This window comes from Penicillium canariense, assembly GCF_028826845.1.
Source record: "Penicillium canariense strain IBT 26290 chromosome Unknown utg000004l_segment0_segment0, whole genome shotgun sequence".
Lineage (NCBI taxonomy): Eukaryota > Fungi > Ascomycota > Eurotiomycetes > Eurotiales > Aspergillaceae > Penicillium > Penicillium canariense.
This window is the reverse complement of record NW_026622731.1, coordinates 3666955-3691305: the sequence shown is the minus strand read 5'-3', so window position 1 is coordinate 3691305 and position 24351 is coordinate 3666955. Positions and strand designations below refer to the sequence as shown.

The 24351-nt window shown below is 55.8% G+C and overlaps 13 protein-coding genes across 13 annotated transcripts; 9 read left to right on the top strand and 4 right to left on the bottom strand.

Moving 5' to 3' along the window:
* Window positions 1–345: 345 nt before the first annotated feature.
* Window positions 346–923, top strand: N7482_007643 (PPP1R11/YPI1 family protein; the record flags this gene model as incomplete). The annotated part of the gene is made up of 2 exons (XM_056689767.1): window positions 346–556; window positions 613–923. The coding sequence occupies 2 exons, from the start codon at window positions 346–348 to the stop codon at window positions 921–923; spliced, it is 522 nt and encodes a 173-aa protein (XP_056542196.1).
* Window positions 924–1145: 222 nt separating this feature from the next.
* N7482_007642 (uncharacterized protein) lies at window positions 1146–1358 on the top strand (the record flags this gene model as incomplete). The annotated part of the gene is made up of 1 exon (XM_056689766.1): window positions 1146–1358. One exon carries the CDS (start codon window positions 1146–1148, stop codon window positions 1356–1358), a length of 213 nt encoding a protein of 70 aa, XP_056542195.1.
* Window positions 1359–1417: 59 nt separating this feature from the next.
* Window positions 1418–3583, bottom strand: N7482_007641 (shugoshin family protein; the record flags this gene model as incomplete). The annotated part of the gene is made up of 4 exons (XM_056689765.1): window positions 1418–2358; window positions 2426–2940; window positions 3001–3439; window positions 3535–3583. The coding sequence occupies 4 exons, from the start codon at window positions 3581–3583 to the stop codon at window positions 1418–1420; spliced, it is 1944 nt and encodes a 647-aa protein (XP_056542194.1).
* A 232-nt stretch (window positions 3584–3815) lies between these two features.
* N7482_007640 (DASH complex subunit DAD2) lies at window positions 3816–4329 on the top strand (the record flags this gene model as incomplete). The annotated part of the gene is made up of 3 exons (XM_056689764.1): window positions 3816–4026; window positions 4086–4145; window positions 4211–4329. 3 exons carry the CDS (start codon window positions 3816–3818, stop codon window positions 4327–4329), a joined length of 390 nt encoding a protein of 129 aa, XP_056542193.1.
* Window positions 4330–4924: 595 nt separating this feature from the next.
* Window positions 4925–5125, top strand: N7482_007639 (uncharacterized protein; the record flags this gene model as incomplete). The annotated part of the gene is made up of 1 exon (XM_056689763.1): window positions 4925–5125. The coding sequence occupies one exon, from the start codon at window positions 4925–4927 to the stop codon at window positions 5123–5125; it is 201 nt and encodes a 66-aa protein (XP_056542192.1).
* Window positions 5126–6111: 986 nt separating this feature from the next.
* N7482_007638 (uncharacterized protein) lies at window positions 6112–6465 on the top strand (the record flags this gene model as incomplete). The annotated part of the gene is made up of 1 exon (XM_056689762.1): window positions 6112–6465. The coding sequence occupies one exon, from the start codon at window positions 6112–6114 to the stop codon at window positions 6463–6465; it is 354 nt and encodes a 117-aa protein (XP_056542191.1).
* Window positions 6466–9455: 2990 nt separating this feature from the next.
* N7482_007637 (glycerol-3-phosphate dehydrogenase GUT2) lies at window positions 9456–11771 on the top strand (the record flags this gene model as incomplete). Its single annotated transcript, XM_056689761.1, has 4 exons — window positions 9456–9886; window positions 9947–10206; window positions 10286–11614; window positions 11689–11771. The coding sequence occupies 4 exons, from the start codon at window positions 9456–9458 to the stop codon at window positions 11769–11771; spliced, it is 2103 nt and encodes a 700-aa protein (XP_056542190.1).
* Window positions 11772–12015: 244 nt separating this feature from the next.
* On the top strand, window positions 12016–13778 carry N7482_007636 (uncharacterized protein; the record flags this gene model as incomplete). The annotated part of the gene is made up of 7 exons (XM_056689760.1): window positions 12016–12194; window positions 12256–12269; window positions 12321–12393; window positions 12465–13158; window positions 13218–13415; window positions 13479–13622; window positions 13677–13778. The coding sequence occupies 7 exons, from the start codon at window positions 12016–12018 to the stop codon at window positions 13776–13778; spliced, it is 1404 nt and encodes a 467-aa protein (XP_056542189.1).
* Window positions 13779–14777: 999 nt separating this feature from the next.
* Window positions 14778–15203, bottom strand: N7482_007635 (uncharacterized protein; the record flags this gene model as incomplete). Its single annotated transcript, XM_056689759.1, has 1 exon — window positions 14778–15203. The coding sequence occupies one exon, from the start codon at window positions 15201–15203 to the stop codon at window positions 14778–14780; it is 426 nt and encodes a 141-aa protein (XP_056542188.1).
* Window positions 15204–15503: 300 nt separating this feature from the next.
* Window positions 15504–15785, bottom strand: N7482_007634 (uncharacterized protein; the record flags this gene model as incomplete). Its single annotated transcript, XM_056689758.1, has 1 exon — window positions 15504–15785. The coding sequence occupies one exon, from the start codon at window positions 15783–15785 to the stop codon at window positions 15504–15506; it is 282 nt and encodes a 93-aa protein (XP_056542187.1).
* A 3034-nt stretch (window positions 15786–18819) lies between these two features.
* Window positions 18820–20750, top strand: N7482_007633 (putative Golgi matrix protein; the record flags this gene model as incomplete). The annotated part of the gene is made up of 6 exons (XM_056689757.1): window positions 18820–18853; window positions 18914–19023; window positions 19074–19475; window positions 19531–20246; window positions 20332–20438; window positions 20506–20750. 6 exons carry the CDS (start codon window positions 18820–18822, stop codon window positions 20748–20750), a joined length of 1614 nt encoding a protein of 537 aa, XP_056542186.1.
* A 278-nt stretch (window positions 20751–21028) lies between these two features.
* Window positions 21029–22129, top strand: N7482_007632 (guanylate kinase; the record flags this gene model as incomplete). The annotated part of the gene is made up of 5 exons (XM_056689756.1): window positions 21029–21044; window positions 21128–21211; window positions 21480–21641; window positions 21700–21794; window positions 21857–22129. The coding sequence occupies 5 exons, from the start codon at window positions 21029–21031 to the stop codon at window positions 22127–22129; spliced, it is 630 nt and encodes a 209-aa protein (XP_056542185.1).
* Window positions 22130–22675: 546 nt separating this feature from the next.
* On the bottom strand, window positions 22676–24085 carry aspD (septin aspD; the record flags this gene model as incomplete). The annotated part of the gene is made up of 6 exons (XM_056689755.1): window positions 22676–23014; window positions 23092–23305; window positions 23393–23530; window positions 23600–23681; window positions 23749–23877; window positions 23947–24085. The coding sequence occupies 6 exons, from the start codon at window positions 24083–24085 to the stop codon at window positions 22676–22678; spliced, it is 1041 nt and encodes a 346-aa protein (XP_056542184.1).
* Window positions 24086–24351: the final 266 nt, after the last annotated feature.

The window sequence follows — 24351 nt, the reverse complement described above, 5'->3', positions numbered from 1 at the left end:
CAATCGTTTCCTCCCCCTTTGTGTATTTTGCACCTCCTCGACATTTCTTGAGGGTGGTCCTGTTTGATATCTTTTTTTTTTTTCTATCATAGCTCTTTGGAGGAAAAAAGTCTTATCACGGAGAATTTGTCCCTGGAAAAATATACAATTCGTATCTATAACTCGAGTAAAAAGTCAACCCCCTCCCTGTATGCTGCAGGCGTAGGGCTTCTAAGGCGGTAAGCTGAGAGAGACCGAGGCGGTGAGGGGGGCTCAGCGTTATCAGTTGCATCATTTTCCCGCGTTAACCGTCCCTGCCAATTCAACCCGCTTGTGCCTTTTCGCTACGACCTGACGCCTTGGAACATGATGTCCCGACCTCGCCAACCAGCAAGCCAACAGCTTCATAACACCACCGAAACATCCCGCGATTCCTCTGCGGTCCGACTCACGGGTACTCTTCGGCTGAGGGGCGAAGATACTCAGAGTACCACTGCCGAACCGTCCCCGGCTCGCCGCATTCGATGGAGCGAAGACGTCGTGGACAATGAAGGCATGGGCAAGAAAAGCTCGAAAGGTAGCCGACTCGTCCCTTCTCCCACCTAACCACACGTACTCACGGACCTTTCCTAGTCTGCTGTATCTACCACAAGGCCCGGCCCGTGGGCGAAAGCAGTTCCGAATCCGAATCCTCCTCCAGCTCATCCGACTCAGACAGCGACAGCGAAGTCGACCGCCGGCGACACAGAGCAAACCACTCGCATCATCTTCACTCGCGAGGGCGAAGGCCGTCCGGTGAGAACCAAGCCGATCAGTCGTCCGATGCGGCTTCCGCCGCGTGCTGTTCCGATTCCCTGAAGCCAAAACATAAGAGGAGGAAGCCGAGCCCGAATGCGTATGAGAAGATGCCCAAGCCATCCAAGAGCCACGCACGAGGCACCTGATAGTCGTGCTACAGTGCAGGGCGTGCGTCTTTCATACTGCTTACCATTCTCGCGCCCCCACAGCGAAGCTCCCATGTTTCAAGTACATCAATGGCATTACACGGCCATATAGTGGCTACTACTAGATTTGCATGGCCTTTGGTAGCGTCAGGCCACCCCCATGTCCGAGCCGTGCTCAATGCACAGGACGGTCCGAGCGAGATGGTAATCATAGATCAGACCATGGGAAGTCGACAGAACTCCATGGAAAAGGGGTCGGACGAAACTGATGAGGGTTATGACGGCCCTCCACCCTATCAGTTCATCTTGACCAACCACCTACGAAACGTTTCAGGGTTCAAGGACAAATACGAAAGTACTATTGACTTGCAAAATCCGGAACTCGAAAGTGAGGAAGAGGGTATCTGTGCGAGGACTGCGAGCAATGCAGGCTAAAATGGTAAATATAGTATTAGAACGTGCCCGTCTAGGGCATACACCTTTGACCCTTTAATTCAAACCATCATACTTTTTCTCCTCGCTGCCACACGAGTCTCCCGTCTGTAGCGCGCGTCCATGGCCGACGAGTTCTTCCACCCAGCAATATCATCTCCTTCCAGACTGCTGTCGAGGTCACTCGTCAGATCCGACTCGCGGCGAGATGTGTCTCGAGACGTGCTCTTGGGGTTCGAAGAGTGCCGCCGAGACTGTGCCCTTGAGCCCATAGTTTCCTTCGGAGCCTTTGACAGATCGGCCAGGTTTGACGCATCGGAGCTTGACATCGAGCTGGGGTGGTCATCGTTATCTTTGATCGACGACGACACTTTGCGTTTTCGCCGAGATACTGTCGCCAGTAGCTGATCTGAATGTTGGCCCTGAGAGACCAGGTCCGCGGCCCGGTCTGACAGAGCCCCATCGGCTGGAAGGATCTGACTCAACGAGGGATGAGCGCTGGTGCTCGCGGGTTGATAATCAGCTTCATCGCCGAGGCTGTCTCTCATGAGTTGGAAGCTTGACGACCGGCGAGATCCGTTTCCAGCCACGGCATCGATCATCGATTTCGTCGGGCGACGCATCTTATCTCGCAAGTTAGGCTCTGCATAGCTGACCACGGCACCACGACGCCTTGAAGGCCGAGACGCAGCAGTCATGTCCGAAACTGGGTAGAGATCGCCTCCGGCCCTGGCCATCGGTGAGTCCTTTGGCACCACCTCTGCTTGCATAGATTCTTCTGTTTCAACGGACCGACTCGAGCGCTTTTGCTTGTGCGAGGCGGTAGCCGGTCTGTCAGGGTGGGGTTTCAGATTGAGAGTGTTGGCCCTCTGGCAGTCCAGATCCTTGGGTTTCTGGGGAGACCGTGTGTTTTCATCTGCTCCAGCTCTTGGGAGAACCTTATGATCGGGATTCAAAGATGCTCGGATCTTTTTGGGTGAGCCTAAATTAACGTTTGAACTCTCTGTTCAACATGGTTAGCAGCTGAACACTAAGACCGAGCGGGATATAGGGAAGGGGGCGGTGCATACTCGGCTCAAGCACCTTCCGCTTCGTGACTCCCGAGTTGGTGGACCCGCGTTTCACGCTCACGGGCGTTTTACTGGGCGAAAGGTCCTGGCGCATAAAATCGAAGGAATCTGCCTGCTTTGGAAGGCTTCGACTCGGACGGCTAAACTGGAACTCGTCATCTTCCGGTGCCAGGTCCGATAAGAATCCGTCGTCTTCCGGACTGAATTTGCGCTTCGATCCTGATTTCGTCGGCTCGGATTCGTTCTCTGCAATGAGCCTCCCGCTTTGCGACACTGGATCACTTGCAGGGGTTGCCGAGTCCGGCTTCTTTTTCTTCTTCCGAGTCTCGAGTGTTGGTGGAAGGAATGCCTCCTCGCCTGTCGTATCGTTGCCTGATCGGCTTTCCATTAGAAGATCGTTCAGTTCGGGGCTGGGACTTTCCATGACTGGATCCGAGTCGTCGTGCATGGAATGGATGTGCTGTGGGGATTCTAAGCGGGACTCGGCGTGAACGAGGTTCTGGATTTCTTGGTGTCTTTATGTGGATCAGTAAAAGAATCCTTCCTCCGTTTGGGAGGGCATTGGCCGCACTCACTCAAGCGTTCTTCGGGGATAATATTTATCTTCCACAATGGCTGGAAGCCTTCCATCATCGGCGCCTGCATTGAGCGGTGGATCGGTCGTTCGAGGCCTTGACTCTGTCGCGGTCGCTTTGTGCCGATCCGAGTCTGCTTCAGCCTTCTCGGTCCGCAACTTGCCCACTTTGCGAGGCAACATGCCCAAGTCCGAAGCTAAGGTACTCAGCTCCGCCAGCTTTGCATCCAAACGGGATTTGATCTCATAGACACCGTCGTGGAGCATTTTGGCCGACTCGAAGCGTTCGATCTCCTGCGTCAGGTTGATGATCTGTTCCCGCAGTGATACATTTTCTGCCAGTAAATGAGAAACCTCCGATTCTAAGCTGCGAATGCGAAGAGACTGTATTGAGTTCACCCGCACGATGTCGCGGTTTTGTCGTACGAATCGACGTTTCACTAAGGGCCGCAGGAGCGCGTTATTTTCTGGTTCAGGAGAGAAAGGGGGTGGGGGTTGGGGGGCGGGTGAGGTTCAGGAGAGAATCTCAACTTACGCGCCTCAACAGACTCTGCCGGAGCAGCGAAGTCATTCAGTCGGGCCATGGTGTGGGAAGGCCGCAACGAAGTCGAGTGATGGTCGCAAATGGCCCGGCGGACGAAGTGTAAACAGGATTGTTGATGTTTGTCCCCATTGGGACTAGTCCCATGACGGGATGACTCAGCACCCCTCCATCGCCCTGGGTGGAGACTGCGCGAGAGGTGTTTTGGGCTGTCAACTCGCCGTCCACACAATCCACATACGATTAACCTCTGCCACTCCACGTTCTCCTTCGCGATGGCGTACTCATCGCGGCCAACCTCCATGCTGCCGGGTGCTGGGCTTCGTCAGCCAGCCTCACAGCCCTCGTCGGCGCTGTCGACGCGTATTGCTGCGAAAAAGGCCGAGCTCGAAAACCTCCGACAGCTGCGGGATCTCAGCGGTACACTGGCCATGCAAATGCAGGCGCTCGAGAGCAAGATAGCCACGTTGAAGGATGGCACTGAAGGTGATTTTTTTTTTCCTTCTCTCTCGCCCCCGGACCGAAGGCCGACTGATTCGATCCAGCGGTTGCATGCGTGCTTGCCAATTGGGACAATGTGCTTCGCGCCATCAGCCTAGCCTCCAGTAAGCTTGAGCGGAATCCTTATCAGGTTGTGCGGGTGATTTTTACTAACGCTACGGGCTCGTAGCTAAAGCCAGTGGGCTCCACGATGCCGCCAGACCCGAGCCTGAGGACCCGTGTGAACCTCGCTTGCCAGCCACCTTAGTTCGCATCCCCACCGAGCCACGGGCAAAGAATGGCGAGTGAAGCCCGGCAGTCCATGACGTGACGAGGGTGAAATTTCCCTTTCCCAGATCCCAGGCCGACCTCGGTCTCCTTTTTCTTCCCCGAATCCTGTCTCCTGAACTCTTGACATCCGCTGCATCTTCAACATCCCATTGTCCAATTATGCTGGTTTGCCTACTCGGAGCACGCTTGCCGGGACTGCGATGACAGGAGGGAGAGGGGAAGCACGTTCCACGGGATCTACCACCGGGGTCCCCAAACCGGCAAGGTCAGGCTATTCAGGGCCGAGCGCGACCCTTCCCCCGCATTTTGGGGAGGGGAGGAGCATTCCTCAAGCGTTTCTCGCGTGACCCGCGCGTGCCAAGAAATGCGAAATGCGAAATGCCGCTACGCTTATCGGAGGGGGCGTGCATGGGTGGAGGAGAGTAAGGTTTGAGGGTGAGAGAGGAGGAGGAGGAGGAGGAGGAGGAGGAGGAGGAGGAGGAGGGGGGAGTAGAGAGGACGAGATGCAGGGCACTAGCAATGAAACACTATGAGCGTACATGACAGACCTCCTGTTCGAGCTGAGCTGAGCTACGCTGAGCCGGGGCTAACGCTGGGCTAACGCTGGGCTGGGATGGCTGATATGACGGGCACGAAGCCACGTCCGCAGTGGTCCAATGTTTGCCCGGCACATGAATCAGGCACCGTGGTGGGGCGTCGCTCAGGCCCGTGCGCAGATGACGGGCTTGAGAGGGCTGGCGCAGCTGGTGGGGATGTCGATGACTACCCGTTCGAGGTTCCTGCAGACGAGCGGCAGCAGCGCGCAGTCCACTAGGCCCGAGTCGTCATCCGACATAACAGCCCATCCATTTCAGGTACCATCACTGTGCTCCTGAAATCTGCCCACCCACCCGCAGCGAGGCATGCATATCGGTCGCACGCTATCGAGGTATCGCGATATCGCGATCCGTATATCCCTCACGAGGATACAGGTCTTGGTCATTGATAGGAGCGGGGAACGGGCTGCGTCCGCCCTCTGAGAGGGGGGTGTCTGGAGGTATACAGATGGGTAAACAGATGGTGATGGACATACCGCTGTCGACCGTCCCACACCGGCTATTATGTTCTGCTCTCGGTTCTGCAACGTACCTGGGTGTTTGGTCGGACTGAATCCTCCGGACTCTGCGTGCTCTATCCTATTACGTGAGCTTGCTGCGGGTGGTTTGGTTTAGTTTAGTCTGGTTTAGTCTGGTTTAGTCTGGTTTGGTTTGGTTTGGTTTGGTTTGTATGGTGTTATCAGGTCTGCCGATTGCAGAGTCCCGGTGCTTTTTGGCTTAAGCGCCCGAGCCACGCCATAATCTCTGCCCCCCCCCCCAGTCATTCGAGCGTGTGGTAGGCTGCCAGGGGTCATCCGTGCGACGATCGAACTTTTCCCCCTCCTTCTTAGTCTGCACGAGGCATTTCATTTTATTTATTCGTGATTTGCCTCCACCCCGTGGCCGTGGCATGATTGTGGTGGATCCCTTTATGAGGTGATCGCTGCTGCAGTCCTTAGTCGTTACTTTACTCTGTTCAAAACTACTCACCCCATTCTAATTTGGATTTCTTCTCTCTGCTCATTCTTCGTCGTCCGCCTGTTGCCTACTTAATATTGACGCCTGCCCACTCGGGGCGTCTCGCACCAGATCATCTTCTCTTTATACCTCGCTCTTTTTCTCTCCCTCTCCCACTCTCTCTCTCTCTCTCTCTTCATCTCTCTCTTCAACTTCGTCTTCGTCTTCGATCGCTATCTCTTTGGACCGTGGACCATCCTCCTCCATCATGTCTACCGACTGGTCGCTCGACTTCTGCCTCGTCTGCGATCGTCAGACCTCCGGCGGCCCCTACTGCTCGCAGACCTGCCGACTCGCCGAGCTGGACAGCCCATCGCCCGACGATGAGCAACCCTCCCAGCAACCGCGACAGGCGGCCCACTCTCGATCCTCCACCCTCGACTCCACCATGGAGACCCGGGGCCGAAGTCTGTCGGCCTCGTCCTCCCAGACCTCGCTGTCCTCTCTACGGAGCCATGCCTCCAATACGGCCCTCTCCGGTCAGCTCCAAGACGAGCTGCGGGACTATGCCAGCTGCTTCGATCCCGTGCGAGACCTGAAGCGGCGATTGACGACCACTTGAATGACCTCTCTCTCTCTCTCTCTCTCTCTCTCTCTCTCTCTCTTTTTCCCGGCCGACCCGACCGAACGACCGAACGACCTGTCTTACCTTTCTATCCCCATGATAATACCTCTGGTGGGAGGGGCTCGTACCCTCTCCACCGCTCCTCTGCTCCTCCTCCTCCTCCTCCTCCTCCCATGCTCTCTCAGCGACACATTGCATACCATGGAAGCAAAACACTCGGCGTCTCTGTGCAAAAGGACTTTTGGATTTTGACTTTTGGATTTTGGATTTTGGATTTGGATTTGGATTTGGATTTGGATTTGGATTTGGATTTGGATTTGGAAAGAACTCTCTGCTCTTCATGGCCCTACACCCACCCTGTGATACTTGCGATATACATTTGGAGTTTGCCCATGGCCTACGATACACCGGACCAGAATGATATGACGCCCACGTGCAGGGAATGATCTCATCTTGCCGCCTGGATGGAATGGGCCTCATCCGGTGGCATTCTTCTGTTTCCTTGATTTCTGTTTCTCTTGTTTTTCTGTTTCTGTTTTTGGGACTCTGGTTGGGACTGCACGGCGATGCAGACATACAGAATGTAGAATACTTCAGACAGCAGCCTTCAGGCTCCGAAGCAGCGTGAAGGCTCCATACACTTGATGATCCTCGAATGAATAGCTCGCTCGACTTGGCTCGATCCTCCTGCATGAATGCGTACTCTGGTTCTAAACCCATCCACATCCACAGTGGGGGCAATTTCGGGTCGCACGGCTCCACCCCCCGTGGTTGGATCTGCGGCCCTCCCTACGCGGTCGTGCCAGAGTTGGGCACGTCTAGTCCATTTCGGGATCTGCCAATAGGTTGATCCGCGGGGATTCTTCTTCCTCCTGTGCGCGCCCACGGCTACCTCGGACATCCACGGTGCTAGGACCGCCGGAATATCTGCAGTCATCTCTTTAAGTAGGCTGCACCTGCGGAAGGACGATGGATGGTTCGATCTGCATGGGGTCACCCCACCACTGCGTTGTCATCGTGAGATTCGACATGGCCGTTGAACTCCCCAGACGCCAAGAGGCCCGATTGCGAGCTGGCCTGGTGGTTGCAATGGCCGGAAAGATTGGAGGAGAACACGAGGCGAGGGGGATGTGTCCGTGTAGGATGCCTTATCTCCCTCCAACCTCCAACCTCCAACCTCCAACCTCCAACCTCCAACCTCCATCCTCCATCCTCCATCCTCCATCCTCCACTCCACCACGAGGGGAATCTCGTCCCGTGCACCCCCGCGAAGCACAAGGCGGAACACTGGCGCTGCCAGCCACCGCGCACCCAGGCCTCTCCGAGCTGCCGCCGTAGCCGTCATTGACTCGGTTCCTGCACCACTACGAGTCCGTAGCGAGTGAGAGGGGAAACAGAGTACAAAGTACCCCGTCAGTATCTCAGTATCTCAGCATCACAGCATCTCAGCATCTCAGGACATCCGGGCCACTGGGCCACTGGACGCCATCGAGGGGCTTACTAGCGTCCCTCCATGGACCGAGCCCCGTGGCATCCAGTGGACGGCGGTGATGTCGTGTTTCTCTCTCCCCCGATTCCCGTAGATGATAGCTCGCCCGACTATATATATATATATATATATGCAGGGTAGTCGATCTGCAGAGGACACCCGCGAGCTCAAAGATGGGATGGAACGGGGGAGGAGCTAGTGGCTGCCCTAGTCGACCCAGCCAGAAGATCCCCGTCCTACAGCCTACCCGAGTCTATTTATGTACGTATTCTTCGGGCAGAAAAAGGAAAGAAGCAGCACAGAAGAATAGAAAAGCGGGCACTAGTGGACAGGGATGAACGGAATAAGAAGAAGATCTTCGAGGAGGCAAGAATGCTTGGAACCCCCTTGCAAGGTGCAGGGAAGACATCCCGGGGGCGATCAGGACCGGTCCTGGTCCTGGTTTGTGCTGGCTAATGCCATCCGTTCCGAGTGACGAGCGAGTACAGCCCGAGAGGGCAAGGTAGGAGGAGGGTGACGACAATCATGACACCATCCTGATCGGTCGTCCGGGTGGATCTGCGAAGGGCCCCTGAAAAGCTGGGGCCGCGATCTGGTGTGGATCGAGCCGCAAGTCAGCTGCCCATGCAGAGACTGTCGCGAACCTCGGGAGAACCTCGCACGGAGAACTTGCTCGGCCCAAAGACGGGGGAGAGTGCCCGAGAAGGGCCCCGTGAAATGGGCATGCTCCGACCGAAACCCGCGACCGAAACCTCGACCGAAACCTCGACAGCTTCGAAATCTCTGCACGTCACATGAGGTCAACCATGCCGGACGATCGGGCTGCGAATCCGAAATCTGGACTGGGGCATGTACTACCGTGTCGCTGCCGAGAGGGTGATTGGTGGGAGAATGCAGACCAAACCCCCGTCATGCTGATCCACCGCGACCGCAGCCGCCAATGGCGAGCGCGGCTGGCGTCGAGAGTCAGCGTGTCCAGCGTGTGTAGCCTGGCTGGGCCTCGAATGACGTCCGTGCTGTGGCGGTCCTTTAACCGGTTTGCGGGCAAAAGGTGGAAGGTGTAGCGATCGCGTAGGATCACGTTGGCCGCCAATCCTGCCGTGGAGAGAACTGACTGACCAGGACGGAGTCGAACCCTGTTCACCAGGTTAAGCGGAAAACTAGAGACCAGATCGTCGTACCTCCTGCGCCCGTCGCGTCCCTCTTGGCTCTCGTCGACTCTTCTACTCTCCTCTTCCAACTCTTACTCCTCCCTCCTTCTTCCTCCTCCCACTCTCAACTGCACTCTTCCGTGTCCACCCTCCCTCCCCCATCATCGCGCTCTCCAATTTGCACCAATTGAGCGCAATTGACTCCTCTCTTTCAATTGACTCGGAACCTCTGCCGTCCACCGCCCGCAGAGAGCGTACCGTGATTCCGATTCCTAGACCCCTCCGACTATCCTCCGTCATCCTATAACTTCAAATAACACCCCCCCCCCCCCCCCTTCCCCCGGATAATGGCCGCTCGTCATTCGCGCAAGCTTCTGCGACCTCTGCTCTATACCTCCGCGGCCGCGGCCGCCGGAGCGGGAGTGCTCTACATTTCCTATCGTCCCCGCAACATCCCTGGCCTGGAAGCCCCCGCGGTGCCTCCCCCCGGGTACCATGAGGGCAAACTGGTGCCTCCGAGCTTCCCGGCCATCAAGGGTCGCATTGATCAGATCCAGGACCTGAAGCGCAGCCAGACGGACGAGCCCTACGATCTGTTGGTGATCGGTGCCGGTGCGACCGGATCCGGCATTGCTCTGGACGCGGCGACCCGAGGCTTGCGGGTTGCTGTGGTGGAGCGCGATGATTTCAGTGCCGGCACCAGCAGCAAGAGTACCAAGCTGGTGCACGGTGGTGTGCGTTACTTGGAAAAGGCCTTTTGGGAGTTGGATTACAACCAGTGAGTCCTCCTTGGCGACGGGACCCTTCAGGGTGGACTGACGGGTGATGTCACTTGCAGATATGCGCTAGTGAAGGAGGCGCTCCGCGAGCGCAAGTACTTTTTGAATACCGCCCCGCATCTCTCGCAATGGCTGCCCATCATGGTGCCCGTGCAGAAACTGTGGCAGGCTCCGTATTTCTGGGCGGGTTGCAAGGCCTATGATCTTCTGGCTGGTTCCGAAGGCATTGAGAGCTCCTACTTCCTGACCAAGAGCAAGGCGATCGATGCCTTCCCCATGTTGAGGCGGGACAATGTCATCGGTGCCATGGTCTACTATGGTAAGCTGCCTTTCTCTCCTCCCCATTGATTCCAAGAAGATTCGGTTGATCTGACGGGCCCGGTCTGGGACCTTTCCAGATGGCGCCCACAACGATTCGCGCATGAACGTTTCGCTCGCCATGACCGCCGCCCTCTACGGCAGCACCGTGGTCAACCACATGGAAGTCACCGGTCTCACCAAGGGCGCCGACGGCAAGCTGAATGGTGCGCGCTTGAAGGACGTGATCCCCGGCAAGAATGGCGAGGAGACCGAGGAATTCACCATCCGCGCCAAGGGTATCATCAACGCCACCGGCCCCTTCACCGACTCCATTCGTAAGATGGATGAGCCTGATACCAAGGAGATCGTGGCGCCCAGCTCTGGAGTCCACGTGATCCTACCTGGCTACTACAGCCCTTCCAATATGGGCTTGATTGACCCATCGACCTCGGACGGCCGGGTGATCTTCTTCCTGCCCTGGCAGGGTAACACCATTGCCGGTACGACCGACGCCCCCACCGAGATCACCACCCAGCCCGAGCCCTCCGAGGCGGACATCAACTGGATTCTGAAGGAGATCCGCGGCTATCTGGCCCCCGACATCACCGTGGACCGGAAGGACGTCCTGGCCGCCTGGTCGGGTATCCGCCCGTTGGTCCGCGACCCCAACAAGTCCAGCTCGCAGGCTCTGGTGCGCAACCACCTGATCTCCGTGTCTCCGTCGGGTCTGTTGACCTGCGCCGGTGGCAAGTGGACCACCTACCGCCAGATGGCCGAGGAGGCAGTGGACGAGGCGATCAGCTCCTTCCAGCTGAAGACCCACGAGCTGAAGGATATGCCGGATATCAGTGGTGCGGGCGGCAGTGGCTTGGTGGCTGACGGCGCTGTGCTCGACGGGAGCTGCCAGACCCACCAGGTGCGGCTGATCGGTGCCCACGGCTACTCCAAGACCCTCTTCATCAACCTGATCCAGCACTTCGGTCTCGAGACTGATGTGGCCCAGCACCTGACCCAGTCCTACGGTGACCGTGCCTGGCAGGTGGCCGCCCTCTCGGCCCCGACCAATGCTCGCTACCCCGTCCGCGGCTGCCGAATCTCGGCCCTGTACCCCTTCATCGACGGTGAGGTCCGGTACGCCGTCCGCCACGAGTATGCGCAGACCGCGGTCGATGTCATTGCCCGCCGTACCCGCCTGGCCTTCCTGAATGCCGAGGCTGCCCTGGAGGCGCTCCCCAACGTGATTGACCTGATGGGTGAGGAGCTGAAGTGGTCCAACCAGCGCAAGGACCTCGAGTGGAAGGACTCGGTCTCGTACCTGTCCTCGATGGGTCTCCCCAAGAGCCTTCTGAGCCTGTCTCGCCAGGAGGTCTCCAGCGGTCGGGTCAAGGAGCTGGGTCTGGAGGAGCGCAAGACCTTCTCCCGAACTGGTAAGTGACAGCCCATCCCATGAGGGCGAGGTGATCGGAAATTTGAATTGATGACTGACGGATTCCCATCACAGATCCCCCAGCGGACATTCTCGAGGGCGACGTCAGCCATACGCCTGATCCCCTGATCTCCCCGGACTCCCCGGCCAACAAATAGACACGTGTGTGTATGTGTGGGTGTGTGTGTGTGTGTGTGTGTGTATGTGGAATATAGAGCGATCTTGTACAAATAGACATGTTTTTCCTTTCCCTCTTCAACGGTTTCTTTCCCGTTGCCTTCCCTGCGAGAGGATACTTTTTAAAAAGGCAGGTGCGCCCGTGGGTGGTGCCTTGTATGTTCTCGGCCGGCCGTGTTTCCTCCCCTCCTCTTCCCAACTATGCTTCTCTATCGTTGCTCCGACATGGACCCACAAGACCACAACCCTAGATGTATGCCCTGCGATGCGGAGGACCTGTCCGAGTGCCAACTGGGCGTATCAGTTGAGAAACAGGCCGCCAATCTAGCACCGAGCCCCCCGGCACAGGACCCGTTCGGAGACGAAAGCGAAGTGGCTGTGAAGTATAAGACCATGGCCTGGTGGTAAGTGATCTGGCCCATCTTCTGGGAGGGAGTGGAACGAAGCTGAAGTTGCTGCTTTTAGGCAAACCGGGATGAGTAGGTTCACGACCCTTTCTTTGAACCTGTAGCCCAAGCTGACGAGATCAGTTATGATCGCAGAGACCATCTCCCTCGGGGTTCTGGCTCTGCCCAAGGCTCTGTCGATATTGGGACTTATTCCGTATTTGACCCCATTTCCGGCACCGCTTGCCGATTTTGCTCTTGAAATCTATCGCTCACATGCTTCTATAGAGGCATTCTAGCCATCCTGGGCATTGGCATCATCTCCTCTTACACCGGGTATACCATCGGCCAGTTCAAACGCCGCTACATGCAGGTTCATAGCATGGCAGATGCAGGAGATCTCCTGATGGGACGGCTTGGCCGCCGGTTACTGGGCATCGCCCAGCTTGTATTCTACATCTTCGTGATGGGCAGCCATGTGCTGACCTTTTCGGTCATGATGAACGTTCTCACAGATCATGGCAGCTGCACACTTCTCTACTCCTCCGTGGGCCTGCTGGTCTCGGTCATCCTGACCCTTCCAAGGCGACTCGAGAGGCTGTCCCACTTGTCCTCAGTGAGCTTCGTGAGCATCACGGCGGCGGTTCTGACGAGCATGATCGGTGTATCTATTAACAAGAGGGCTTCGGTCCATATACCGCTTCTTTCCCCGGCCCCAACCGTGCACGATGCGTGCCTGGCCATTGCAAATGTTGTCTTTGCGTACGCTGGCCATGTAGCCTTCTTCACTCTATTCTCTGAATTGCAGGACATCCACGATTTCCCCCGGGCATTGGCTCTGCTGCAGATAAGCGAGATGATCTTGTACACGATCACTGCCATCGTCATCTACGCCTATGTGGGACCGGCCGTCACATCGCCTGCCCTGAACTCCGCTGGGAGACTCTTCCGGAAGATCTCTTATAGCATTGCCATTCCAACTGTATGTCCCCTTTGAAGGTGGGGGGCGTTGTGTTCTGGTGCCAGGTTAACCAGACGTAGATCGTGATCGGAGGAGTCGTGAACGCCCATGTAGCAGTGAAATTCATCTATGTTCGCCTGTTTCGAGGCTCCAGCTCGATGCATGCGCGGTCGGTGGGGGCTCGAGTCATATGGGCGGGCATCTGTCTCGCTCTCTGGATCTTGTCGTGGATTATCGCGGAGGGGATTCCCGTCTTCAATGATGTCCTGGGTCTGGCGGTATGTACTCATCAGCCTATCTATCATCGGAAAGGGAAGCCTGCAGACTAACAGGCGTACCAGAGTTCCCTGTTTGCCAGTTGGTTTTCCTTGGGTCTTCCAGGGGTGTTCTGGCTCTTTTTGAACCGGCACCGCTGGTTTCTAAGCTGGAAGCAGATGGTCTTGTTCGGCATCAACATCGGTCTGGTCTTATGTGGACTTATCATTGTGAGACTGGATGACGCTTGTGTTTCGTGTTCTGCTAAGACTGACTCGTTCTAGTGCTTGGTTGGCCTGTATTCGTCGGTTCGATCCATCTTCCATAACCTGCGCGAGGGGATGAGAGGAGGCAGCTTCTCCTGTGCAGATAACTCACTATACTGAGCCTGATTATTCTTTCTCTCTCTCTCTTTTTTTGGGTGCGGTTTTAAGGTGACCCAAAATTGCCTTGTTGTGAACATGGAGAGCCTAGGAGACGTCAGGTTGGGGTGGAGGTGTTTCGCTGGCGGGTATCCTCTTAGAGGGAGGGGCGCGAAGGGGTATGGCACCAAGATAGCACATTTCTCCCGTTAGGCGAGGGCACATTCGCGAAGCATCAACGTTTGTGGCTTTTGTTTTGATGTCTCATGTGGCTTGTTGTAAAGCTTGCATCTCGTAGTTGCGCTGCTCGCCGTCATCGATCGGCAGCTGCACCAGCGTTGAGGATTTGTTCGATTTGCAAGACTCGATTCTAAGGGAGAGCGAATGAGACGCTTCACACCCTTAGCAGAGCCTCGCCGCTCCGTCTAGCCGACAGTGCAACCTGGGCAGGCATCCCATGACGGTAACAAGCCGTGGTGTATATAGTTCATAGCGACGTGGTATAGTTCGATGGCCTCATAGTTCGCGGCAACGTCTCGGCCGCATCGCCCCGCCCTGCGGAACCACCGAAACTAAATAACCGAGACTAGACATATTCTGCTAAGATAAAAATAGATTAAGTCAAACAAGTCCATTAAGTCAACGGCGGAGCAGGCCGTCGGAGCCGAGCCAGTCGGAAAATTGCTGACGGGGCCGCGCAGCTGTGTGTCACGGCGGCTCTCCACCGCACGAAGCAGATTGAAGTTAGGTATATGCCGGGTATATAGTAGATAGTGTACAGGATAAAGGATGGACAGGTCAAATGTCGGTACATAGTGAGGGATATATATAGACAGCATAGTAAGGGATCGGGAATCCAGTCATTCAGAGTCGATTTGGTGGGCCGATCATGGGGTGCTGCGAGGCCTGCCTGGTCGTCCCAACAAGGGCAATCTAGTGCACGATGGAGGTGTTCTGGGGGCCCACAATGGAGTGGTGAGCCGAGTAAGCCTGCTGGCTGCTTCCCAGTGTCTCTGGGATCATTCAATCAGAAGGCTCCGGGTGGCAATGCGGAGATGCCTTGCCCAATGCATGCGGTCCCGACTGAGGCAGGGATCCAAGCCAATTTCCCTGACCGCACATATCCACTCCCGCAGGAGGCGCAACGGCCTGCATCATACTGCCCTTTCCCCCTCTTCTCTTCCTTGGCCTCTCGTTTGGCCCATCCTGGAATATTGTGTCATCGGGAACCGTTGGGCCGATGGGGAAGGGAAACGGGTGAGCGACCCAACGAGAATGGAGGCTGCCGCTGTTTGGACCCTTTGCTTCGTCCTTCTGTCTTTTCCCCGGTCGTTCCCCCATGGTCTGTGGCCCATTGGAGGGTAAAGTTTCACACTGGAGGAGACGGCCGGTGTGGACGGCCGGTGTGGTCACATGTGGATTTTCATCATGGGCGAGGGGGCGGTCCATGGGTGTTGGTTCATGGCTGTCAGTTCTTGCAGCTCCCATCCTGGACTGTGCCAGCATACACGACGAGCAGTAGCAGCAGCAGGAGCAGCAGCAGCAGCCAGGGCTTGCATACTGCAGATCGGTCATTCCAGCCATTTTCAGAATGTAGTGGACATGTCCCTAATCCCTCCGGTTCCTTGACACCAACCCCCCTTCCCCCCCCCCTTCCCTCCCTCCATCGGCGGGGAGAGAAAAAAAAAGAGACAAAGCCCATTCAGCGCCGTTGCGTATCGCGAACCAATCTAATCATCGTGGTCCAGATTATTTCTTGCCCCCAGTATTGGGGGAGCCCTGGTAGTTGTTCCAGAATCGCGCCACAGCCCGCTGAGCGACGGTCGAGCCGCGGTAGCGCTCGAGAAAATAATTGAAGAGCGCGAACTCATCGCGGCTGAGCACATAGTTATCTGGATCGGCCTGGATGCGAGTCCATAGCTCGGTGATAGCCGCCTCGAGGATCGCGGTGGTTTGCGGATCCACTGCCCCATCCTCGCAGTTCCGGGCCTGTTCCAAGGCGCGTCGGATGCCGGCCTGGTCCTTCGACATGGCGAGGGAGCCTGGCTCGTGAAGATGATAGGAAGAAAGTTGGGAAACTCCGGGCCCGTGAAAGAGGGAGCTGCTGCCGACGGCGGGAGGGGGAGATTGTAGATGCGCACGGGGCGGCGGGTGGGATGTAGACAGAGAGAGCGTAAACAGAAACGGAATTCTGCATGCGACCACACGGGAATTCCGAATCTTTTTCAATCATGTAATGGAGCCGAAGTGGAGCAGGGGGGTTTAAAGTGGGAAAGGGGTGTGGTGGGTGATGGTGATAGGTGTGAGGGACCCGGTCCAGTAGCCCCGAGATCCCCAGTAGTTAACGGCCGGGATCAAAAAGGACCAACGGCAGAAAGATATTATGAATCTAATTCACCCTAAGGCCAGCGTTGCACAAGGTCAGGCACAGGGTCGGACATCATCCCGACAGAGTAGAGTCAACGAAGCTAGAAGGGTGTATAGGAGAACAGGGAGAAAATAGAGAGCCGCTTCGATGCGACGGCACAAGCAGGCTGGACACCCTCAATTGATTAGTAGGACAGAGTAGTAGCCAATAGGGGGCCCGGAAAAGCATCGTTCAAGGGACCGAACGGGCCTTGAACAAAATAATACAATCAGAAAGGGCCCGGGTCATGGGTGGGGGGGCGGGCGCATGGGAGAGTTTGCCAACGGGCTCGCCCGTGGTGGGCAGCGTTAACTTCACACCAGCACCCGTGGCGTAACGGCTTTTTCGGGGGAAAATATGACATGCTCCGGCTAGGATCGAGCTAGCCGGGGGGATCGAGACGAGACCACGTAGGCAGGGTGCTGATTCGCCGCGGAGCTATAGGGTTCAAGGGTCGGACATGTCGCTTAAGCCCATTAGATTGGAGGCGCGGCCAATCCGACTCGCGAGTGGGAACGGTGCAAGCCTGCCCCTCAGAAGCGTAGCAGGTGCGGTGCATCAGTTGGGTGGGGATCCCCTGGGCCCGCTATGGATATGGACATGGGTATGGCCGTGGTGAGGCTCCATGGACCTCCCTAGGCTCGCATGGGGCTCGACCAAGGCAGCATTCCAGCTCTGCTATCCCATACGGTAGTCGTCTCTGAACACCATCGGCTTCCAGACCTGGTCCAAGATGGAGAGATGGGGATAGGTGGTTCGTTGGTATTGGTTTCGGGGGTTTCGGCCCAGAGACGATCGTTTCGCCCGAGGTCTGGCCACGAGGCCGTGAGCAAAACCTGACTCAGGCAAAGAAGCTTGGTCCAGCCGAGCTCGGCAATTGAGGAGTCAGTGCTGAACTTCAAGTCTTCCCGTTGCTGGTACTGGTGATGGAGTGATGGAGTGCTGGCGTGCTGGTCCCGGTCCTGGGAGACTCCTAACTCGCCGGAAATGCCGCCCGCGCACGGCCACAGATCCTCGTCCGTGTCGCAGGATTCTTGTATGCAGCGAATTGGCCCTCATATCACACCACTGCGCAAGCTCTCTCCACCATAACGCGTCTGAGAGACTCTTCGCCTTTTTCCCTCTCCCTTCCTTGCCCAACATCTGGGCCATTTGGGCCACCGTGTTGATCTCGCACTTCCTGGTCGTTTCAGAATGTCTCGCCGGTAGGAACCGAGACAGCAGCAATGGAGCTGATGCTGAATTCCCAGGAACCTGGCGAAACCTTTTCTCCCCCCGCCGCTTGACGGCAACTAAGCTGCTCCATCGGAAGTTTCGTTTCGAAATTCTGAAAGCATCTTTAGCGCCGCTCCAGACCCGCGCGAAGGGTAAATGAAACGGGGGGTGGAGGAGAGGAGCAGAGCAAGATCGAAAGGTTCGCACTGACACAAAGCAGACTAGCCCCGAGACAGGCTATTGCGCCGGAATGAAAGTGCATTGACTTTCTCCACGGTGACGCAGGGTGACAGACCGAGAGTTTGAGATTGGAAAAGGCTAGTATGTATCAAGACCGAGGTTCTGAAATGAATGCAAGACACAAATGCCGGAGGTGAGCGAAAATAGGGTTGTTCCCACGAGCGCCTGGTTTGCTCCACCACGCTGGTGAACTATAAATCGCGTGGCTGAGCGGACCGGTTTGTTCGGCCAAGCCTCTCGCGTAGAATGGGTTGGTGACTGGATTTGCCATCACTGCAACGCCATGGCCGACTGTTTCGAAGGATCAAATGGCCTTTGGACTGTTTTCTTTCTTTTCAAGCTAGGTTGTGCCCTGGAACGGCTGTTCACGGCTCCCAAAGGCCCGAAAAAGGTCCCCGGCGGACTTGCCTTGAGGTGAAATGACAAACAAGAGTCAAAAGTCAAGAAAAGTAGCAAAAGAAAGAGAATTAGGAACAGCGGAAGCAGAACCAGCTCGAATGCGCGAAGACAATGCATGTAAAGGGCCATCTTTGCCATATTGACTCTGCAGTGCGGAGAGGATCGAGGCTAAATGTACCTCCGACCGAGATCTAGATTCTAGAGGCGATTTGATATGGGGAAGACCTCGATATCGCAACCTTCATACTCTAAATATAGCACATGGAGAGAAGCACCGATCGCTTCAGACTCGCCATGGGAAGGAGCCAGCGCTTTTTCTTTCGAGCTGAAGCGCGGACAGACCAAGTCCTAAGTAATTCCGAGGAATTGAACATGCTGCAATCTCATGTGGTAATATATATATATATTTGTGCAACTATTGGTCTGCATTATGCGTTGCATTTATGGATCGCAATGTTTTATCCATCTGTCTCTACATCTGCGTGGCTGGGGACCGACGCATGGCTGGAACCGGCGCGTAGCCCCAGAAGGATGCCAAGCATACCCAACTGAACTGCTCGTCGCTCAATAGACCCGGACTTCCTATAGAACCACCCTTTGCATTCGCATGCAATTTGCAATTTGCATCTTGGGGGAATCCAACCGGGAGGCGTGTCGCCTAGATTAATCATCGCGATCCCAGGGCGGAAAGCCCCCTCCCAGCCCGCGCTAGTGAGGTGTTGACAGCTTACCTGGAAACTCTGGACGCTCCGTTCGCCATCTCTCTTCCCCCCCCCCCCGGGCCCAATCCACACCACTGCCAGTATGCCTGGAGACAACACCCCCTCTGCGGCTCAAGGTGCGGAGCTTTGACTACCCCTCCCCTGACTTTCAGCTCGCCTACTCACCCTGACCCCAGGCGCGAAATCCAAGAAGAGCAAGAAGAAGAGCGCAAAGGCCAAGGACAACGCCCGCCAAGCCGACACCGAGCCATCTGAGGCCCCAGAGAACCACGATGATGCCCCTCAGGTGGGTTTTGCATCCCTGCCTGCCATTGCACCTGTTGCTAAGGATCCTAGGACGATGCCGAGGACCCAAGTGATCCCGTCCAAACCCCAGACGCCGACGGAGCTCAACCCGACCCTGCCGACAACAGTGTATCGGAGCAGCCTGCCGACGGTCCAGAACCCTCTGGCGATGGTGTTAGAGAGACCGACGACCGCGCTGCCGACGATGCCGAACCTAAAGACCGCTTCGACGCCCTAGTTCGAGACCGCGACTCCCTCCGTGCCGAAGTGACCGACATGCGCAAATCCTTAGAAGAAATACAATCGAAACATCGGGCAGACATGGAAGCTTTGCAGCAGAAGCTCGATGACTCAGAGTCCAAGAAGGAGCAGGCAGAAACGCAATTCCAGAAACTCATGGAGCGGGTGAATGCAATCAAGTCACAGCTGGGGGAGCGCCTGAAGGAAGACGAGGTGCGTGGCCTGTTTCCATCTCCCATCTGACGATCATACTCACGCAGTCCTACAGGAGGAATTGGCTCAAGCGCGATCCCAGATCGAGGAACTGGAGGACGAAAACACAAACCTAAAGTCGCAGCTGGAATCGAAGTCTACAGAACTAGCAGAGCTCTCCGAAGAGTCGGCGCAGAGAAGCAAGGAAGTCTCCACTCTCCGGGATCGAACGAATCTGTCCCAACAAAACTGGACCCAAGAAAAAGAGGAGTTGATGGAGCAGAATGCGTACCTCCAGTCCGAGTTCGAACAGGCTAAGGATGCTATGCATAACTGGGAGGTGCTTGCTATGGAGGAAAGATCCGTCCGCGAAAATCTGGCAGAGAAGGTGACAGATCTGGAGGAACAGCTGGCCAATCTTCGCGATGCGTACGAAAAGGCCTCTGGCGAACGCGACAGCCAAATATCTACAGTGGACGGTCTTCAGCGGGCACTGCAAGAAATCCAATCCGCGCGGAAACAGGAGCTTCGGGAGCTGGTCGAGAGCTCGGATGCCCAGCTCGAAGACTTGAGGAAATCCTTACGAGAAGCACAGCAACAAGCGGCCGATGCCGACAAGAATCTCCACACAGCACAAGAGGAGTTGGAGCGCGTGCGGCCGTTCGAGAAGGAGGTGAAGGAGAAGAACCTTCTCATCGGCAAGCTCCGACACGAAGCCGTGACGCTGAACGACCACCTGACAAAGGCATTGCGGTTCTTGAAGAAGGGCAAGCCAGAAGACAACGTGGACCGGTGAGCATCCCTCCCTCCCTTTTGTCGAGAATACGTAGAATGCCGTTTTTGAAGAGTTTCCTTGCTAATAATTTTGGCTCGCCAGGCACATTGTAACCAACCACCTACTACATTTCCTTGCACTAGACCGGTCGGATCCAAAGAAATTCCAGATCCTCCAGCTTATTGCAGCTCTGCTGGGCTGGGACGACGGTGAGTTTCGCTACTGATACGGAGAGACTTTACCCCCTTCAAGCAACTGATTAATCTCTCCATCTAGAACAACGCGAACAAGCAGGTCTGGCCCGACCAGGGACCTCCAGTTTCACAGGAAAACTCCGCGTCCCTGGAACACCTCTGCGCACACCTAGCACACCGAACTTGGCCACCGATTTCATGGATAATGGGGCCTCTAGCAAGGAAACGCTAGCGGAGCTGTGGTCCAATTTCCTGGAGCAAGAAGCCGAGGTTGGAAGCATGAACACGATGAGACGAGGAAGCCACCCGGGGCCAGCGAAATCATAGCAATAGCGCCTAGCGCGTGTTCTTTTAGTGTTGTATGATCGGGGACGGTTGTTGTATCTACACAGTGTATAGAAGGCCTCAGTAGAGATCGGCGCCGCCTTCAACCACCGCCTTAATTCTGCCGGACAAACGTTTTCGTGTAGTCCATCTGGGCGCAAAGGCTCGGTCATTGCGAACTCTCGACTAACGATTGCTCTCATATGAATTGTTTTGCGCCACTGCGTTCCCTGTCAGCCTCTTTTAGACCTTTCCTTTGTGTGAATCGCTTCGCTACCATCATGGCTTCCAACACCGGTACGATCCCGTACCCCCTGGCGCATGCCCCTCACACCAAGACCAAAACCAGACCGAAAAACTGACCCTCCGTTTTTATATAGCGGTCTACAGACCGGTAGTTATTTCGGGACCCTCCGGAACGGGCAAGAGTACCATTCTCAAGCGACTTTTCGCCGAGTTCCCCGGTATGATAATCTCCTGCACAAGCCCGAGATGACCTCTCTGCACTCCCCCCCACCACTGTTGTTCTGTGCCTAGTCGGCATCTCTTTTTGGCCTACCATTCTAATAGATCTGTTGATTCCCTAGACCGTTTTGGATTTAGTGTATCGAGTTGAGTTATACCTTCCCGCGATAACGAGACGAAAGAAGGAGTGCGATTCGACAATCTCGCGGGGTACGCAATACGACTCGAGAACCAACAGAGCTAATACTATCTGCCTGCGCACTTTAGACACGACCAGAGGCCCAAGACCGGGGGAGGAGAACGGAGTCCAGAAAGGCGCCCCCATCGATTGTGCTGGAGTGACTGAAACTAACAGCTTCTATAGTTATAACTTCGTGACCAAAGAGGCGTTCCTCGACCTTGTTGCCCAAAACGGCTTTATCGAGCACGGCATGTGGCATTGCATGATCTAGCCATCCGATGTATGGGACTGACATTCTTTTTCTAGCTCAATTCGGCGGTAACTATTATGGCACATCCAAGCAAGCAGTCAAGGACGTCGCTGAGAAGGAGCGGATCTGTGTTCTCGACATTGAGATGGAGGTATGTGGCTGAGTTGGAGGAGCACAGAGTACAGGATTACGATGCTGATGAAGACTGTGCAGGGAGTCAAGCAAGTGAAGAACAGCGACCTCAACGCTCGATTCCTCTTCCTGGCGCCTCCGTCCGTGGAGGAGCTGGAGCGTCGGCTCAGAGGCCGTGGAACTGAAACCGAAGAGAGCTTGCGCAAGCGACTGGACCAGGCGGTTAACGAGCTGGAGTACGCGAAGCAGCCTGGTGCCCACGACAAGATTGTTGTGAACGATGATCTGGAGAAGGCGTACGCGGAGGTGCGTGATTGGGTTGTCGACGGAGGCCGCTTTGGCGCCCCGCAATAAATTGGCGGTTCTTCGTTTCCATATAGAAAATATTGTCTAGCGTTTGAATCCCAGTACAGACAGGGCTGAACGAGAATAGAATAATGTTGCAGCATCGCAACTGATACCGCAAGGCCGGCACAGGGCCACCGAACTAGAAACACAGTCCAAGAATAAGAGTTTCTCATCAGGGATAATTAAGGAAACTAAGTACATGGAAAAGACCAGATGGCACGAGCGCTGGATGACAGACTCTTTTTCCCGGCAACACAAAATCCTAGAGAATAGAGGAAAAGCCCGCTGTACTTGAAGCACATCGAATACATCGGGGTAATACAAAATGTGGAGGGAGAGGACGAAAACAGGGAGACGCAAAAGAAAAAGGGATATCTGCAAGGGCCTGCTGGCGTCGAAAGGGACAGTAAATTTTCGGAGAAGGGGAAAATGAGAGCCTTGCCCGTGGGGAGAGGGGGAGGTCTGTTTGCTACCGTCGCGCGCATCAGGGGGCGCTCACTTCACCAAACATGGTCGCAACCGCAATACCATTGGAGAGAGGGAGAGGGGAAATTAGTAGCCGTTCATGGCCGCCCGTTGCGAGTTGCGGCTCAGTTCGCGGTCCGCAGAAGGGCTGATGGGCCGACTGCCACCCGTGTGGCCACCGGCAGCGCTGCTCTCCTTCAGAGCCAGCAGTTGCTTGGCACGGAAGGTCTCGTAGTGGATCTGGCTGGTGGTTTCGACCAGGTCCTGCAGGTGGGTGCGGGTCAGGAAGTTACGCAGGTAGACGAACTCGCAGTGGTTCTCGTCCTCGACGTTGATGACGCCCCAGCGGTTCTGGCGGCCGCGAACCTGCTTGCCGTTAACGACAATGGTCTTCTCACTGCCGACAACGGAGAAGGGAATGATGTCCTGTGCGAAAAAAAAGGGTCAGACCGGTAATCCCATTTGGCGGGGGAACAGAATATGCGTGAAGTATGATTGCTTACCTTAATCTGAGCGTTGATGGCGCGCTCCTCGTCGTCCAGCTCGTCGTTATCGTAGGGGTACATCTTCAGGTTGTGGAAAGAAAACTCCTCCTTGATCCGTTCCTTGAAAGCCTGGCGCTCTTCGAGAGTGAGGGAGTCAGCCTTGGCGATGACAGGCACGACATTGACAACGTCGGACAGCTTCTTCAGGACAACAATATCGATGGGCTTGAGACTATCGGATCGAATAACCAAATTTGTTAGGACGTTGGCACGATCAATGGCAATTGCCATATGTTGACTGTGAAATAGAAAGACTCACGCATGGCCGGAGGGCTGGATGAAGAACAAGCAGCAGTGGATACGGGTATCTTGGATGTAGCGCTCACGCTGAGCAGTGAGTTCCTTGCGGAGGTATGCCGAGTGCTGATCCTTGATATACTTGACAATCGGGTCCCAGCTGGTGTCACGTCAGTTTTGATTCGTACCATTCTCTCCCATGGAGAGAAGGGGAGAGGGTGACCCATACCAGCGGTCGTTGTTGACCTGGTCACCGTATCCAGGTGTATCGACGATGTTCAGGCGGAGACGCACGCCGTTCTCCTCGATGACTAGACAAGCCGTCAGCCATTCCGCTTTTCATGCGCGTCTATCGAATCTCCCATAGGGCACACGTACTATGCGAAACAGTCTGGATCTCGGTGGTGGAGCGCACGGGCTCATTGGGGGTGAGACGACCCTTGGAGTCGATCAGGTGGGATGCGAAGATAGTGTTGACCAGAGTCGATTTGCCCAAGCCAGTTTGTCCTACACGCAGGGGGAAGAAAAGGAGGGGTCAGTCAGAGATAGAGGAGCAGGGGGCAGCTGTGTACATACCGACACACATGACATTGAACTGGAAGCCACGCTTCAACAGCTTCCGCTCGATCTGGGAGGTGATGCTGTCGAAACCGACATGGCTGTGGGGAAAGACGGTGGGCTGCTGAGCCGAAGCAGCGCTGGTAGCGGCGGCCATTGTGAGTGTAGGCGGGCGAGAATGACGAGGGAGGTGGGATAAGAACAGGACCAGGACCAGAACCAGGACGAACTATTCCCCAGGTGAAGATGCTGGAGAGCCCCTTAAGTTCTCGGCGTTGTTATTTCCCTATCGAACTCAGGGGTGCGCTATTCCCAATTGGGAATAGCGTGATTGCCCCGAACTGCGCAAAACGAGTCCGCCCAAAGAGGCAGGCACGGCCTTCAAAAGTTGAATCTCCATCTCCACCTCCTCCACCAACTTCA